The sequence below is a fragment of the Ovis canadensis genome, chromosome 1 (genome assembly GCF_042477335.2).
Source record: "Ovis canadensis isolate MfBH-ARS-UI-01 breed Bighorn chromosome 1, ARS-UI_OviCan_v2, whole genome shotgun sequence".
Taxonomy (NCBI): Eukaryota; Metazoa; Chordata; class Mammalia; order Artiodactyla; family Bovidae; genus Ovis; species Ovis canadensis.
Window position 1 is genome coordinate 106,595,879 of NC_091245.1, and position 17,596 is coordinate 106,613,474.

At 39.3% G+C, this 17,596-nt stretch overlaps 1 protein-coding gene across 3 annotated transcripts in view; it reads right to left on the bottom strand.

Moving 5' to 3' along the window:
- Positions 1-17,596, bottom strand: part of GON4L (gon-4 like) — a 90,765-nt gene that overhangs the window by 40,793 nt on the left and 32,376 nt on the right. For all 3 annotated transcript variants that reach the window (XM_069543884.1, XM_069543894.1, XM_069543887.1), the window contains exons 4-11: positions 16,192-16,385; positions 15,391-15,465; positions 15,175-15,225; positions 12,820-12,870; positions 12,095-12,190; positions 10,927-11,046; positions 10,164-10,334; positions 4,913-5,105 (exon numbers count right to left, since the gene is read on the bottom strand). In XM_069543884.1, coding sequence (XP_069399985.1) covers positions 4,913-5,105; positions 10,164-10,334; positions 10,927-11,046; positions 12,095-12,190; positions 12,820-12,870; positions 15,175-15,225; positions 15,391-15,465; positions 16,192-16,385 — 951 coding nt within the window. The remainder of the gene's footprint in view (positions 1-4,912; positions 5,106-10,163; positions 10,335-10,926; positions 11,047-12,094; positions 12,191-12,819; positions 12,871-15,174; positions 15,226-15,390; positions 15,466-16,191; positions 16,386-17,596) is intronic.

The following is a 17,596-nucleotide window of genomic DNA, read 5'->3' on the forward strand; positions in this document are numbered from 1 at the left end:
CGGCCAGCTAGGGCCCCCTTCAGGCTCTTCACACTTTCGAGATGGTGCCTTGCATAGTGTCCCTCTACTTCTCTCAGTTAGGACTCACAAAATCCTCCCACAGGAGGCAGCCTACACTTTCAAAGAGGGGATTTTTGTGTCGTTCACAGCTCAATCACGCATCTGGTATCTTCAGGATCACAGCCCACATCACGAGTTCATGTAACTGCTTGTATCCCTTGCTCTGGGTGCTTCTCACACCTGGTAAACTGCTGCTTCAGCTGCAGTTGCCTCCATAGCTAGTGTCTGGGAGTTCTCCTGCATTCGTCCACGTGGTGTGGATGGCGGCATTAATCCGCTTCATCACGGTGCGTGTTTGGTTAGGCACCCCCTGCATGAGTCGCCTAGCGTTCTGCAACCTTTGTCTCAATGGGGAGTGAGTGGTTATACATGCCAACTGTTCTCTTTTGTCTCTGGAACAAAGGATACCAAACACTCTTGTGTCCCAGACTCACAAAAGCTGTGCTGCCAACGGTTCTCCTTGCTTTTGCTGAAACTGCTTACCCAAGTCGACCAACTCCACCTGAGTATATGGGCAATACGGCGTGAACTCAGTCACACTGGGGGCCCCTTGAGAATACTCCCCCTGGGCCATAGGCTGCTCATGCTTCACCTTCTGCTATAAATAGGGCCTTGCTGCCAAGTGGGGACCCAAGGTCTCACGATGTTCACCATCATCGTCCCTCACCTCATAGTCCGAGGCACTGGGTTCCTCCTCGAGGCCATGCATCTCTTGTTTCAGCATACACATGCAAGGTTCCAACTCTTCTTCTTGTCTTTGCAACTGGCACACTTGCGTGGCATCACAGAGGGCACTATCTATATTCGCCTTCAAGGCAGGTAGGAAAATCCACCCCACAGTGCCAGTGGCAATCCATGCCACCTTGTCAGGCAAACGGGAACTCACCACCTGTAATGCCTTTTCAATGCTATCTGGTGAACTACCCACCACTTCCCAGTCTTCCATCAGGGTCCACACCAAGAAAACTGCAGCCACCTGGTAACACAGGCTCCTCTACCTCCTGAGTATCCTGTCAACTATGCCAACTGTCCTGCTGTCCCTCACTGTGCACACTGTTCTCTGAACCCAGGGTAGGCAAGGCGCAAGCAGGGAAGCTGGAAGGAAACTCAAGGGGCCACAGGAACTGCACTGTTCCTTCTCTCCAGGCTGGCGCAGCAGCCGAAGCAGCAGACACACTGTATTCTCTCGTGGCTGACGCAGCTGACACACAGCCATAATGTGGCCTCAAGGGCTTTTTAGGGGCAGCTTTTATGTGTTTACAGAACAAAAGTGGCTCATGACCAAGAAGGTACATCGTGACGCTCAGTGTTTTAAGTGATCTCAGCTGTTACATAACCATATATTTCTAAAACGTGGGGCGAGAGCAAGAGGCTGTGGGGCAAGAGAGCCTGACCACCACCATCTTGGCTAATTTGCTCTTTCCCTACAGACTGCTAAATAAAAATGGTGAAGGAGTCAATAAAACAGAATTGTTACATTAAGGTGAAATTTTTCCCAAGACAACTTTAGATGAGCATCATCTAACAGACCTTTCTGCAAGGGTGGAAATGTTCTAATTCCTATGCATCGTACAACAGTAATCACATGAGGCAACTGAGAACTTGAAATGCAGCTAGCGCAACTGAGGAACTGAATTAAAACAAAAATACCTTACCACTGTACAGCTGTTAAAACAGAAGAGGGAGATCTGTACACATCACAATAGAAAGATCTCTAAATTACATTAAGTGGAAGAAGCAAGGTGCAGATGAAGGATAACATGTATAGTATGATGCCTTTCATGGAAAAAAAGATAAATATTTGCTTGACTGGATACAAAGAAAACAGAAAGAATTAATAAACACTGAAGAATGGAACTCTTCACTTTGTGCCCTTCCATTATGTTTTGATTTTTCACAACAAATGAGTATCTTTCATTAAAAATAAAAATATATACACACACATCTTTGATTCACCATCACTGAAAAATCTGTACTGATAAACCCCAATCTAACCTGATAATCTTCTTAAATTTTTATTGGAGTATAATTAACATACAATGTTGTGTTAGCTAACCAGATTATTCTTTACTCAACATTTATTCTGTTTACAATATATAAATCTGCATTGTTTGTATATAGTTATTTAAATGTGAAGTCTTTTTCACCCATCTATAGGTTATCTCCCCAATAAAAATGTTTTAAATCCTTGGGAATGGAATCCTGTCTTCCTAATCTCTACGGTACTTTCTATGTAAGCCTCTTTAGAGCAGATTCTTTACAAATGTTGCGAATAATATAAGTTCCAGAGAAAGCCTATATCAAATGGATACTATACACACGTTTGGACCCCCATCTGTTTAGGTGCAAGATCTACAAAGAAGGCCTCTGCTTGTATCATACAAGTGGGCCAGCCAATATTCTCAGAGAATTCATTTGGTAAACATGCTGAAAAATCATTTGGGAAAGTTTCTTCTGAGTTCTGCTTGGCTTTTAGTACTTTGATTGTGGAACCTACCCTCCGGGTCTAATTACTTTGTTGACATATTAACACCCAGTGTCAGCATCTACCCAGCTGATCTCAATTTGGTGTACCCACTCCTTTAGTAGACCTCTTAAATTATTTTTTGCAAATGACACTCTTAATAATATGAAGAGCAGATGGTACTAGGAACATATGAAAATAACCACATAATACTACAAAAATAAACCAGCATATGGCTGAAGTTTGGTACTGTGATCTATATCCAGCATTATTTCCTACTTACCAGCACTCATTAAACTCAGCTGTTAGATGTGGTTTCTAAATCTACCCTAGTTACTGGCTTCATATTCTCTTTTTTAAAATAGATCCTACTAAGGAAACAAAACAATTCTGTTTTAAAGAAAAGATTTTCACCCTCCCCACTAACCATTATTCCATTTCCTCAACTGACCCTTATCATACTCTTCTATTCCTCCCTTGCCAGTAGTTTCCAACCTTTAGGATACACAAGAATTAGATCCCTAGATGATACCCATTAGAGATTCTGATTCAGTAGGTACAGGGCAAGGCCCTGGAATGGAATTTACATCTTAATACCATCCAACAAAAACATCTTTACACACTCTGATTCTGATTCAAATTCTAGACACTAACTATGAGAAACACTGTCCTCGTGCTGCTGCTGCTGCTAAGGTGCTTCAGTTGTGTCCGGCTCTGTGCGACCCCACAGATGGCAGCCCACCAGGCTCCCCCGTCCCTGGGATTTTCCAGGCAAGAGTACTAGAATGGGTTGCCATTGCCTTCTCCGTGAGAAACACTGTCCAAGCTCCCAAAATCCTGACAGCCAACCCAGTCTGACCTTTCCTCCTCAATAGCCAGTATGTCAGCGTTTTCAACCAAGGTGTTAACAATTAAGGCACCAAAGCTGCTGGACTAATAAAGCCACGAGACATCACTATTGATATTTTGTCTTAGCTTAGGTCCAAGGATAAAATGCAGAGCTTGCTTATGAAGTATCATATGCATTTTAAAAATGCTTTCATGCCCCCTGAGACTTCTTTGAGACATGTTCCTAGAAAACTAAACTGGGTTCTAATTCTAGCAGTATAACACATGGATTCTGAAACACAAAGTAACACAATGAATTTCTGAGACTTTTATAAAATGGATAGAATTATCTTTGTCCCTGTTCATTTCTTTCTGTAGAGGTTTTTGAGCCTTGTGAGCCTTGGACTTTGAGATGGGTTGATAGAAAAAGGAAGTGTCAATAAATGAATTCAAGAAAATTATAACAAAGAAAGTGACATAAAAAAGCTTCATGTATGTAGATGTGGACATTTTTCCAGGGAGTGGCTGCATAGCTTTCAGCACATTCTCAAAGGGGTGAGGAATCATCTGGAAATCACTACAAACTAAGGCAATCTCTCATTTCCTCTACATTTACAGAAACACTGCTCAAAATGATGAATGATACCTGATTTTCACTATAGTACACTTGCAAAAAAATCACCAAAAACAATTTTAACAATCTCTATTTCACTGTTTTAAAGAAAGAACTTTTACTTATATTCTAAAACAAATAAGGGTTGCAGCAGGATTCTTACACCACGTATGACTGTAGTCAACGTTGCTTGTGTCTGATCGATTCTCCTTCCCTACTTCTGGAAACACTATCACTTCTGAGTAACTACTTATCCCAACCACACTGTTTATGAGGTGCTGCCAATCACAGACCTCCATGCTTCCTATCAAAGCCATGCAACACCAAGACAGTGGATATGTGATCAAACCAAACCAATCAGAGTTGCTCCTCTGGACTTTTCCAACTGGAGCCTGTAGGGGAGATTTCTTCTGATGTGGGAACAAAGCAAGAAGTGAATGGTGTGTTTATGATCATAGTTCCAACCTTGAAGAAAAAAAGGTTTAAGAATCGAGTTGACTGACAAAAAGAAGCAGAAATAACAGCTGTAGAGAGAGAAAGTGGGCCTAAACAGTACCTCAATTCCACTGCAGGTTTTTCTGCCCTTTCCAAAGTCTGCTTTCATTTGCCCTTCAGCAAGGTGAGAGTTAGGATTCTTTCACTTGCCTCAGGAAGAATCTTAACTAACATGATAGTCTTTGAGTAAAACGATGCGCTCTCATGCAATCATATATAAAATTGTATATACATTTATGTTTCAGAGGCAGAATCTTAGCAATCAAAGATTCTTCAAAAGACTCTTTAACAGAAAAAAGGGAGGGGGGATTTAACTACTGATTTAGAGTATATTATTAAATACAAAATTAAATCAACTGAAAACACCCCTTTCCTTAAGATTTTAACTAATGAATATTTTACCATAGAGACCATGGACAGAGAGGACAGTAAATGCAAACAAAAGCAGTTACCTTCATTCCCCACATCATCATTCATAAGTCCTCCCAGCCACATCTTCCAGTCCTCATCGTCTGCTGTATTGGGGTCATACATGTCTGGGGTGATATCTGGAGCTCGGAGCTCTGCCTCTAGCTGCCCCAAGGGAACATCTTTCAGTGGCATCTTAGAGCGAGTTCGGAAAGCAATGAGACTGTCATCCATGGGCTAGACGATGGAGAAGGAAACAAAAATCTATCACTGGATGCCTAATGCTTTCAGGTTCTCCAAACTTCATCATATCCTGTGCGCTTTTCTTCTTAGCTTAAACCACAAGGTCTCTTCTCTAAATCATTTGGGTTTATTATTCTTTTTTGGGGGGGGGCGGTTATTATTCTTTGAGAAACATAAAGGACAATGACGTCAATTATTTTTATTTTTTCTTGTTGTTTTTTGTTGGTGGTGGTAGTACCAATCTCTCTTTATTAAAGGTTATATTTCATTTATAGTTATTATAAAGTACTGGCTATATTCCCCATGTTGTACAATATATCCTTGTATCTTATAATGACATCAGTTTTAAAACCAAAATTTCAGCACCACCACCAACAAAAAAATGAACAAAAAACTTGATGTTGTCCTTAAATTAAGACAAAATTTACATACCATAAAACTCACTCTTTTAAAGTGCATAATTGTGTAGGTTTTCCACTTGAGTGAGCACCACAACTATCTAATTCTAAAACATTTTCATCACCCCCCAAAAGAAACTCCATTTTTCCTAGCAGATGCCCCCCATTCTTCCCTGATCCCAGTCTCTAATAATCACTAATCTTTCTGACTCTATGATTTGCTTATGATGGCAATTTTACATAAAAGGAATCATACAATATGCGGCCTTTTGTCTCTGGCTACTTTCATTTAGCATGTTTTCAAAGTTCATCCATCCTGTAGCATGTATCAGTACTTCATTCTTTTTTACTGAGAAAAAGGGAAGGGAATAGAGAAATGTCTGTTCATATTTTCCCCCATTGTTTAACTGGGTTGTCTTTTTATTGTTGAGTTAAAAGAGTTCATTACCTATTACAGTATTGTAATCAAATGTCACAAAGATTTACTCTTGTTTTCTTGGAATAGTTGCATCGTTTCAACTCTTAAATGTAGGTGAGTTATCTATTTTAACTTCTGAGGGTGGTCTGAGGTAAAATCAAACTTCATCCTTTCACATATGAATTTTCAGTTGTTGCAGCACCAATTGCTTTTTGTTTATTTTCTATTGTTTTTCCAAATTCTTTTCTCATTTAGGTTATTACAGAATAGCAAGCAGAGTTCCCTGCTTCTATATAGTCGGTCCCTGTTAGTCACCTGTTTTAAATATAGCAGTCTGTACACATCAATCCCAAACTCCCAATCTAGCCCTCTCCCCTATTCTTCCCCCTGGTAACCATTAGTTTGTTTCTAAGACTGTGAGTCTGTTTCTGTTTTGTAAATAAGATACAAAAGGATATACACATCCCCATGTTCACTGCAGCACTGTTTACAACAGCCAGACATGGAAGCAACCTAAACGTCCACTGATCAATGAATGGATAAAGAAGATGTGGTACATATATGCAAACGAAGGTTATTCAGTCATTAAAAAAAAAAAAAAAAGGGGGGGGGACTTCCCTGGCGGCCCAGTGCTTAAGACTCCAGGCTTCTACTGCAGGGTGCACAGGTTCAATCCCTGGCTGGGGAACTAAGATCCCACATGCTGCACAGTGCAGCAAAAAAATTCAAAAAATAAAACATTAGAAAAAAAGAGAATGAAGTAATGGGGTCTTCCTCGGTGGTCTGGTAGTTAAAAATCTGCCTTACAATGCAGAGGAATCAAGTTCTATCCCTGGTCTGGGAACTAAGATCCCCGTGGAGCAACTTAGCTCACACCCCACAACTCTTGAGCCTACGTGCCACAACTAGAGAGCTCGTGTGCCACAACAAAAGGTCCTGCATGACGCAACAAAGACCCCATGTCCTACAACTGGGACCCGATGCAGCCAAATAAATATATATTTTAAAAGATACTCAGAGTATATTTTTAAAAAGAAAGAAATAATGCCATTTGCAGCAAGATGGATGGACATACTAAGTGAATCAAGTCAGGTGGAGAAAGACAAGTAATATATAATATTACTCATATGTGGAATCTTAAAAAAAAAAGACACAAATGAACTTATTTCCAGTTATTGTAGCACCATCTGTTTTAAGACTATTCTTTCCTCATTAGTTGGTCTTGGCACACTTGCTAAAGATTAAACAGTTCAAAGTGAAGTCACTTAGTCGTGTCCGCCTCTTTGCAACCCCATGGACTGTAGCCCGCCAGGCTCCTCTGCCCATGGGATTTTCCAAGCTTCTCCAGGGGATCTTCCTGACTCAGGGATCGAACCCAGGTCTTCTGCACTGCAGGCAGTCTCTTTACTGTTTGAGCCACCAGGGAAGTCCTAAAAGATTAACTGACCACAAATTAAAAGGTTGGTTTTTTTTTAACTTTTAAAAAACTTTTCCTTTATTTTTGTCTGCACTGGGTCTTTGCTGCTGTACAAGGGCTTTCTCTAGCTGCGGTAATCAGGGCTCCTCTCCAGCTGTGGTACGTGGGCTTCTCACTGTGATGGCGTCTCTTTTGTGGAGGACAGGCTCGAAGGCATGAGGGCTTCAGCAGTTGCAACAAGCAGACTCTAGAGCATGTGGGCTTCAGGAGCTACGGCGCACGGGCTTAACCGCCCTGCAGTGTATGGAATCTTCCCAGACCAGGGACTGAACCTGTGTTCCCTGCAATGGCAGGTGCACTCTTAACCGACTACCAGGGAAGTCCTAAGAGTTAATTTTTATACACTCAATTCTGTTCCACTCAGTTCAGTTGCTCAGTCGTGTACAACTCTTTGCGACCCCATGAACTGCAGCACAGCAGGCTTCCCTGTTCATCACTGACTCCCGGAAGTCTATGTCTATTCTTATGCCAGTACAAAACTGTCTTGATTATAGTAACTTTGTAATAAGTTTTGAAGTCACTAAGTACAGACTTCCAACTATTTTCATTTTCAAGACTGTTTTGGCTATTCTAGGTCCCTTGCATTTCCATTTGAATTTTAGGATTAGCTTGTCAGTTTCTGCAAAATAAGCAGCTCACATTTGGAAAGGGGCTGTATGGAATTTGTAGATCTATTTACAAAGTTCTCCCTAGACTACTGCAATAATGTCCCAACAGATTTGTTTCCTCTCTTGCTCTCCTATAGTTCACTTCCCACATCTTAGCCAAAGGGACATTTTTAACATTAAATCAGAAAATATCACAAAAAAGCTTTTTTAAATGTTCCCAGATCTTTTAGATGCCTGCCTCCTGCTTATTCAGATCTCAGCTCAAATGTGCCCTCCTCAAGGAGGACTTTTTTGGTCATCCTATGTACAGCTCTACAATAGGTACTACCTTATTTCCTTGCTTTTATTTAGTTCATTTCTTACCCATCTCTGAAATAATTTATGCATTTATGGTTTATCTCTCTCCAACAGACTATAAGGTAGAAGAGGAAAGACCTTTTCTGTCTTGTACAGTTATTCCCCACCTTCAGTCATTCAGTATGTGTATGAATAAATCATTACATAAAAGCTATTATATCCCAACACTATTATTCATTCACTCCAAAGCAGGGTGATCAAATTAAGTGATGCTTGGGACTCCCTGGCAGTCCAGTGATTATAAAACTCTGCGCTTTCACTGCAGGGGGCACAGGTTTAACCACTGGTGGGGAACTAAGATCCTGCATGCCACTCAACTCAGCCAAAAAATTTTTTTTTTAATTTTTAAAAAAAAATTTTAAAATTAAATGGTCCTTTCAGAGCTGTTTTATTCAATATTCTGTTTTTAAATTTTAAGACAGACATATTTTTCATTGACCAGCAAGACTACTGGGGAAAACCTAAACATTAAAAAGAACTATCTCGGGCACCTGAAGCTATCACAACATTGTTAATTGGCTATACTCCAATATAAAATAAAGTTTTATAAATAGATAAAATTCACGCTTAAACTTATCAAAAAATAGAACTAGCTAATGATGGTGATTTAGAAAGTCACCATTTGACAATAACCATAGTAATGATTGTTTCAATCAAGAATAAGCAATGGATGCTAAAATAAGTGGGTGAAAAGATGTTTTACCTCAAAAAAAAAAGGATACATATTAATTGATTTTAAAATGGAAAAATAACATTTCTACAGCAAGGAGAAAAAAAGCAGACACGACCTTAACCATATGATCAAATTTAACATGACAGAAGCCACGTGCCTCCTGATACGGTGCACTGAAAAGGACACATCACTTCTGGGATATCTGTACCAAGAGTACATCAGCTGAATCAAATCATGAGAAACTATTAGAAAAGTCAAAATAGAGGAATAGTCTGTTAAATAATTGCTTCATAAGGTTCAAAAACGTCAAGGTTATGAAAGACAAAGAAAGACTGAGAAACTGTTCCCAATTAAAAGTGTCTAAGAGACAAGACAACTAAATACAACATGGAATCCTAAACTGGATCCTGGATCACAGAAAAATTGTTCTTCTTTGGCTTTATACAAAAGACTATTGGGACAATTGGTAAAATCCAAGTAAGGACTTTAATGGATTTTATATATAATATTATATACCCTTATTTTCATAATCAACTGTCCTCATTTTTAGGAAATATACACTAAGGTGTTTAGGGGTAAAGGAGCATCATGACTGCAGCACACGCCAAAGTAACTCAGGAAAAAAAAGTGTACAAAGAGAAAGACGGAGAAGATGCTCAAGCAACTGTGGGAGAGCTTGATTTGGAGGAGCCTGGCTGAAGGCTGCTTCTCTGCTCCACATTTAAAAATCCTCTCTGTGGGACTTCTTTGGTAGTCTCGTGGCTGAGAGTCCACACTCCCAATGCCGGAGGCCAGGTTCACTCCCTGGTCAGGGAACCAGATCCCACATGCCACAACTAAGAGTTGGCACGCTGCCTCTAAAGATTCCACATGCCACAATGAAGATACAGTGCAAACAGATACATAATTTTTTTTAAAATGCTCTGTCACATACCTTTATTCCTTCCTTAGGAAATGCCATTCTCACAATAAAATACTACAAACCAAATAGTACCAAAGACCTACAATTTCATGACATGAACTTATTATATCAGAATGTAATATCTTCTGTTCTCCCTTCCCAGTCTGAGCAATAACTAATTATTCCATTTGCTTTTTCAGCAATTTAGAGTTATGTTCACCTGGAAAGAATCCATGCAGACCGGACTGGAAGCCAGCTCTTCATCTACTGCGTGCAACTTCTCCATGAAAGTACTATCCCTGGTCTGTTTGGGCTTTGGTGGGGGCGGAGGCCCCATGGGCACTACCTCAGCACTGATGTGCCTGATGGCAGGTGCGGTGACTTTCTCAGCCTAATTAAAAGAGGCAACTATGTTAAAAAATGAAAGGGGGAGGGGAGGAAAAGTAGGAGAAAAAAAGAAGCAGGAAGAGAGAAGCACATCTCTCACATGCTAGCAATTTTTCTCTTCCCAGCCAGAGAGAGGTAAAAAAAAAAAAAGCAAAGACACTGTCAAGTACATTAATCTAACAGGTTTTATCCTATTTCTAATGAAGCCAACAGGATGCTGCTCAGGTTACTGAAAATGGGAAATAAATTAAAATAGCTTTAGAATATTAGAAAACACATACAGAAAAGAGAAAGGTAGAAGAAAAGAAACCCTGCCAGTCACTCATATTTGGACTCTTAACAAAAACTCAAACATCTCTCTCCCTGTCACTGAGTTCCAATTTTCTCTTAACCCTTCACTGACTTAAGGGACTTGGAAATTCAGTTATAGCTAGTCACAAATACACGGAAGATAATGGCATGGTTACTGATCTTGAATCATGTTTAGCAAAAGGTGACAGCTCAGAATCACCATGGATAAGCTATCTATTTATACAGTTAAATAATCTACTTATAAGGTCTTTCTAACTGATCTTATTAGCATGGTATGGATTTACCTCTGATAATATGCCACTCTCCTCATCTGTTTCAGTCATCTCAGAAGACTGCCTCAATCGGGATTTCTTTGCCCCACGTGGAGATGAAGCGGTGCTTTCCACATCACTTTCCAATAAACTCTACAAAACAAATCCAGTTCACTTTCATATTTATGCCCCTACCTCATTCTACTGAGTCTGAAGTATCTCAATAAAATGAATCATAAAATATCAATCACTGAATTAGTCAGAGTAAAAGAATAAAACTTAAATAGAAGCTTAATTTTCTGAAGTAGGAACAGGGATCTGATCACTATACTCATCAATGTCGTAACCTCTGCAAAACTGTAAGGCACTGATTAAAACTCCTTTAACAAACAAATCAAAGAACACATTTAAAAATAGACTTATTACATAGCTATAATGAAAATGAAAAAACTACAGCTACAAGCAACCATAAAATCTCAAATGACTTGTGTTGAACCAAATTTTAAAAAGGCCACACAAAAGAATATATACACTACTGGTTCCATTTACATAAGTTTCAGAAACAATAAAAAAACTGAACATAGCGTGTGGAGCTGTATATTTAGGTGATGTAACTGAAAAGATAAGCAAGGAAATTAAGTGAAAGTCACTCAGTCGTGTCCGACTCTTTGTGACCCCATGGACTGTCACAAAGAGTCTTTGTGACTCCATGGAATTCTCCAGGCCAGAATACTGGAGTGGGTGGTCTTTCCCTTCTCCAGGGGATTTTCCCAACCCAGGGATCAAACCCAGGTCAAGCAAGGAAGTAACTACCAAAAAGTCAAGATAGTGGTTATCTGCAGGGGAAGAGAAGTGATTGTGGTAAGAGGCATCTGGCAACATTACATTTAATGACTTTAAGGAAGTTTAATGAGGATTAGCTTTATAGTTTTTCAAGCTGTATAGTTTTGTTTTATCCTATGCACAGCTCTATATATTATATGTGTTATTATATTTCATAATACAAGACATGAAAAAAACCAAGGGAACATGAAAAAGTCATAATCTTAGATTTATGTAAAGAAAAGAGCTGAAAAAAGTACTGTGTTTCAACTCTCTGTATAGAACAAGTGATATTACTCAGAAAGCAAAGTACAGTCTGCCTTCTGGAACCAAAAATTTTCTGTATTACCGACTAACACTCACACAGGTAACCACTGACCTCTTCAGCAGTCTCATCTTCTTCTTCATCATCTGGCTGGTACTCTTCATCTGAGGAATCATCATCCTCAAGGTGGATATCCACAAATTGAGGAGGCTACATAACGTATAATTATAGAAATAAATAAATTGGTTAGAAAATATGAATTATATGTACTTGGAAAGTAAAGGGAAGAAAGCAGAGCAGGTAAAAAGAAAACCTGAGAGCATAAGCAGCTAAAGCAAGCAGTAAGAGTCAAAGAGTTAAAAAAATTTCTACAAGCTTCCCTTGTGGCTCAGTGGTCAAGAATCCCCCTGCCAATGCAGGAGACACAGATTCGATCTCTGATCCAGGAAGAGCCCACACCACACCCTGCAGCGCAATGAAGCCTGTGTGCCACAACTATTGAGTCTGAGCTCTAGAACCTGGGCTCCTCAACGAGAGAAGCCACTGCAATGAGAAGCCTGCGCACCATGACTGGAGAGCAGCCCTCACTCTCCGCAACTAAAGAGAAGCCCTCGCAGCAAATAACCAGCACAGCCAAAAATGAAATAATAAGTAAATAAACTTTAAAAAACAATTTTTAATTTCTAGCATGAGAGTCAAACCTAAGAGTAACAGAATGGAAAAAACCAAAGCTGAAATTTAACTAAATATATAGGTCCAAGAAAAGTTAACAAATAAAAGGGTTTTGAGACTGATGAAGTCTTTCTTGAGAAAAACAGAATTACCTCTTCCAAATTTACCTTAATTTCATTGGCCTTCTTAATTGGTGAAATATTCCATGTTGGAATTACCTACCAACAAAGAATATAAATAGGTAAGTTCTCTTAACTAAAATGGACCATTTTTCATTTTTACTTCTCTGCCATCACAAGGAGCCATAGGACTAACACGTAACTACAGTGATGTAGGGGTACTGATCTGCACGCTCAAATATCTGTCAAAGCTTGGCAGAAGAAAAGGAGAGACAAATCTTTTCCCACCATTAGTATTTCTGCCTTAAACCTAATAAATATCTGTATTACCCATAAATGGACCAAGTGTCTGTCTTGCCTACTTTATATTACAGCTTGGGTTCACAGAGAATAACAAACGTGAAAACTATTTGTAAACAACCACAGTGCACAAATCTATGACATTATAGGCAACAGCAGCCATTTGTATCAATTAGTAATCAATCACACAAATTGTGATTTTTTTAAAATCAATAACATAAAGCTACCATAAGTATGCCTCCAAAAAGCCAGCCATGGAAAGTTCTTAAGGAAGGATTTAGAGATGAAGTATCAATTTGTACACAACTTCTTTTCAAAATAGTACAGAAAAAAAGATATATATACACATAAAGCAAATATGGCAAAATTTTACAATTGTTACGTCTAGATGGAATCTAGATTCACTCTAAAATTCTTTTAACTTTTTCTTAATTTTTAAAAAATAGAGTTGGTAGGGGGGAAAGTTTTTTAAAGAATCCTTTAAAATCTCTTCCATAACTCCTGACAAAATGCCATTAGAGTATGTAGTCGGAGTGTGTAATTTCTTGCCCATCTAATGGTGACCCAAACAAAATCATCAGGAACAAACTCCAGCAGGTATTAGGTTTTGTCTCTACAAGAATCCTCAGGTCCTCCATATCGTCTCAGCCCTGCTATGTTGCAGCTATTCATCTAGCTCTGTGTAGCCAGGCCCAATATAGGGTAAAGGGAGTAATGTGATTCAGGTCCACAGTTCGTCTCATGTTTGTTTTTAAACCAACAGATTTCCCTACTGCCAAATCCATCAGGAAGGAGTCAGTCTATTAAGTATTAAAAAGCAAGAGAAATGGACTTTAAACCTTGCTCCTCATATAAACTACAGTCTTGGGATGTCCACCTTCTATGCAACTTTATACATGGTTGGTAAACATAATGTAGAGCCTGATTTGGATCTCCTTGGGTTTTTGTTTTTCCAAGTCAAATATGGAATTAATGTTGCTTTTATTCTATGTCAGGCAGACTTCATATAACTTCTGTATCACTGATGGCTGCTTTCATCATAGCTACCACATATTCACTTGTAATTATTTTCCCGAAGATGAAATTTCACTTTATGCAACCAGAGTTAGTCAATTAGACAGATATGATGTGATTGTCAAAAAAAGCCAATGCATGGGACTTCCCTTTGTGGTCCAGTGGTGAAGAATCCACCTTCCAATGCAGAGGCCTCAGGTTCGATCCCTGGTTAGCGAACTAAGATCCTATGTACTGTGAAACTTGGCCAAAAAAAAATTTTTTTTTAATTTGGGGGACATTTAGCAAGAAAAGAATGTTATGAGAAGATATACTAGCATTCTTCAACTAGAGGAAAGGTCATATGAAAGAGGAGCAGATATTTCCTCTACAGGGCTACAAGGAACAGAATCAGACAAACAGACAAAAACTATAATATGTATTTTGGGTCCAGGAGGCAAATCTTCCTTACTATCAGAGATAGAATGGACTCCCTCAGGACTATCTCCTGCCTTGTCACAAAAGGTCAGCACAAGTTGGATATGTGCTTGTCAAGCAGAAGAAAACACAGTCCCTAGCATCAAAGAGCTTGCTGTACTATATCAGAATGCTTCAAAAGTCTTCAAGTGGCTCTCATACCTTAGTATTCAACAATGCATATTCCTAGGCCCTACCCATGGGTCCCAATTCCTCAGTCTGAGGTGAGCCCCAAAATATGTATTTTTCAGTAAACACTCATGAGGGACCCATACTAGGGTGATCGTGATAAAACTGTTCCCTGAAACACAATTTGAAATATACTACCTTAATCACTTTGCCACATATCTCACAACATGAATAGAAAAACTGTCCTCGCTCACTGCTTTCAAACATTCCAAAAGTTATCTACCTAGCACTTCCAAAAAAGCAACTAAAATAAAAATAAACTATGACAATAATTTCATATATTCCATCCCCACATGTCTATTTGCCTTTTACAACTATTTCTTTAAGGAGGAAAACCTAGATCATAATAAATCTTTCCTACAGTTTTCTGCCCTACAAATAACCTGGAATTAGATAATATTAACAAAGCTAAATATACAACAAAGAAAAAAACAGAACACCCACCACTCCTTTTTCCACCACTTCCTTCAGTTTAGAGCGTGTCATTTTGGGCTCCTAAGAAGGAAAATGAGAAGAAAATAGTCAATAAAAATCATGGAGTGACTGAGTTTGTCCCTAACTGTTACATTATTTACAGACTTCCAAATGACCTCCTTCCTGTACTTCGCCAGTTTACAGATAGCTCTGTCTCATGACACTAAAAGAACAAGAACTACTCACAAACATTGGCATATCTTCCGTCTCACTGATGGCTGCTTTCATCATAGCTACCACATGTTCATTTGTGATTACTTCCTGGAGAAAGAGGAAATTTCACTTTATGACACAAAGATGTATTATCCAGGTAATACTCATCTCTATGTAACTCTGCTAGATATATGCAGAGGATAAATGAGAGCCAGATACTCAAATGGCTTCCGATTAGGGGAAAGCAAGGCAACTGAAAGCAAAGGAGCAAGTTCTGGAGAGAAGCACACAGCTTCCAACAATGTAGTAAGCAAATGGATCAACCTCACTAGCTGATACTAACAGGAATGGCGCGCATAAAAAAAAAAAAATTCTCCAGTTTACTATCTGCTTAAGAGAAACAGTAATAAACAACAGCAGTCTTATAAATAGTTGTACTTCTACATGGCAAAGAAGAGAATTTGCTTATGTGCAAAGTACGGTAAACTGTTAACTGGGCATCTTTTCAGACATATCCACCCACAAGAGTAAGTCCACCTTGAACATTATCATCTCCCATTATCTTCCAATCTGCTAAACAAGAAACAATCAAATTAGTGGAAGGAAGCTGAGGAACAGTTTATCTTCCCAGTCAAGTTCTTTCACGTGTGTTCACATTTCAAACTTGTGCCAAATGCAAAGAGAAAGCTAGTTTGAAATGCAGAATATTTTACCACCAGGAACTCATAAAGTTAGTAATTCACATACCAAGACTGCAACGTTTCCTAATTATTTCCCTTTGCTTCCTGTGAAAGAGCTGTGCTCCCAATACACAACTGCCCCAGTCGCACTCACATGAAGGATGTTCCGCACGTTGACTGCGGTCAGGTTGTGCTGCTTGGCGCCGTCCTCTAAGGTGCGGTCAAGCATGTCATCCAGCTTCAGGTCACAAGACAAAGTCCTTTCTTCTTGATCCCTTCCATCTCTTTTCCTCTTGGTACCCTTTTTCTTTTTTCGCCTTTTCTCATTTTCTTCACTGTCATGCTCTTCTGCAAATAAACCAAGAACATCACCAGAATACCAAAGCAACTGCTCCCAGAACACAACCCAAAAAGTCAACAGTGAAAGAAAAACCACCTGCCGGCTGTCTGGTCCTGGAATCAAAGAAGGCTGTGATGGAACAGTGGTGAGAGTAGCAGCTGTGGTAAGAACACAGTGGTAACACCCAACAGTCACTGAATACTCCTATTAGGTCAGGCATTCTTCTACACACTTTATACACACTACTTCACTTATTCCTCATCACAACCATATGAGGTAGGGACCGTTCTTTTCCCCACTGTACAGAGGAAGAAACTGAGGCAGAAAGATTAAGAAACTTTCCCAAGAGCTAATAATGACAAAGCCATGTTCTGAGGACAAGCACTTTAGCTCTAGAACTGTCTTAATTATTACTCTATACTGCCCAGATAATACTTTTGAAATCCAGGGCTTATATCTCAGATCTACAACTTAACTGGGTTACCTTGGCAACAGATTCTTAATTTTTTTCTTTTGTAAAACACAGATATCTTCCCACCAGTGAAGCCATGCAGATTAAGTGAAATAATATCTATCAAAGTGCCTTATAACCCATGAAATATTATATAAACATAATTTATCATTATTATTATTATATTACTGAGTTTAGAAAAGAGAAAAACAAGGAGCAAACCAATAAAAACATCCACTCTGAATCATATTAAAAAGAGTGAAGAGGATGAAGTACCTCTGTTCTACAAGAAAGGAGCACATATATAACCAGATAAAAGGAAAAGCTTCCTGATTATTCAGTCCAGTCACTCAGTCGTGTCCAACTCTTTGCGACCCCATGGACTGCAGCATGCCAGGCTTCCCTGTCCATCACCAATTCCCGGAGCTTGCTCAAATTCATGTCCATCAAGTTGGTGATGCCATCCAACCATCTTATCCTCTGTCATCCCCTTCTCCTCCTGCCTTCAATCTTTCCCAGCATCAGGGTCTTTTCCAATGAGTCAGTTCTTTGCATCAGGAGGCCAAAGTACTGGAGTTTCAGCTTCAGCATCAGTCCTTCCAATGAATATTCAGGACTGACTTTCTTCAGGGTTGACTGGTTAAGATCTCCTTGCAGTCCAAGGGACTCTCAAGAGTCTTCTCCAACACCACCATCTGAAAGCATTAATTCTTCAGCTCTCAGCTTTCTTCATGGTCCAACTCTCACAACCATACATGACCACTGGAA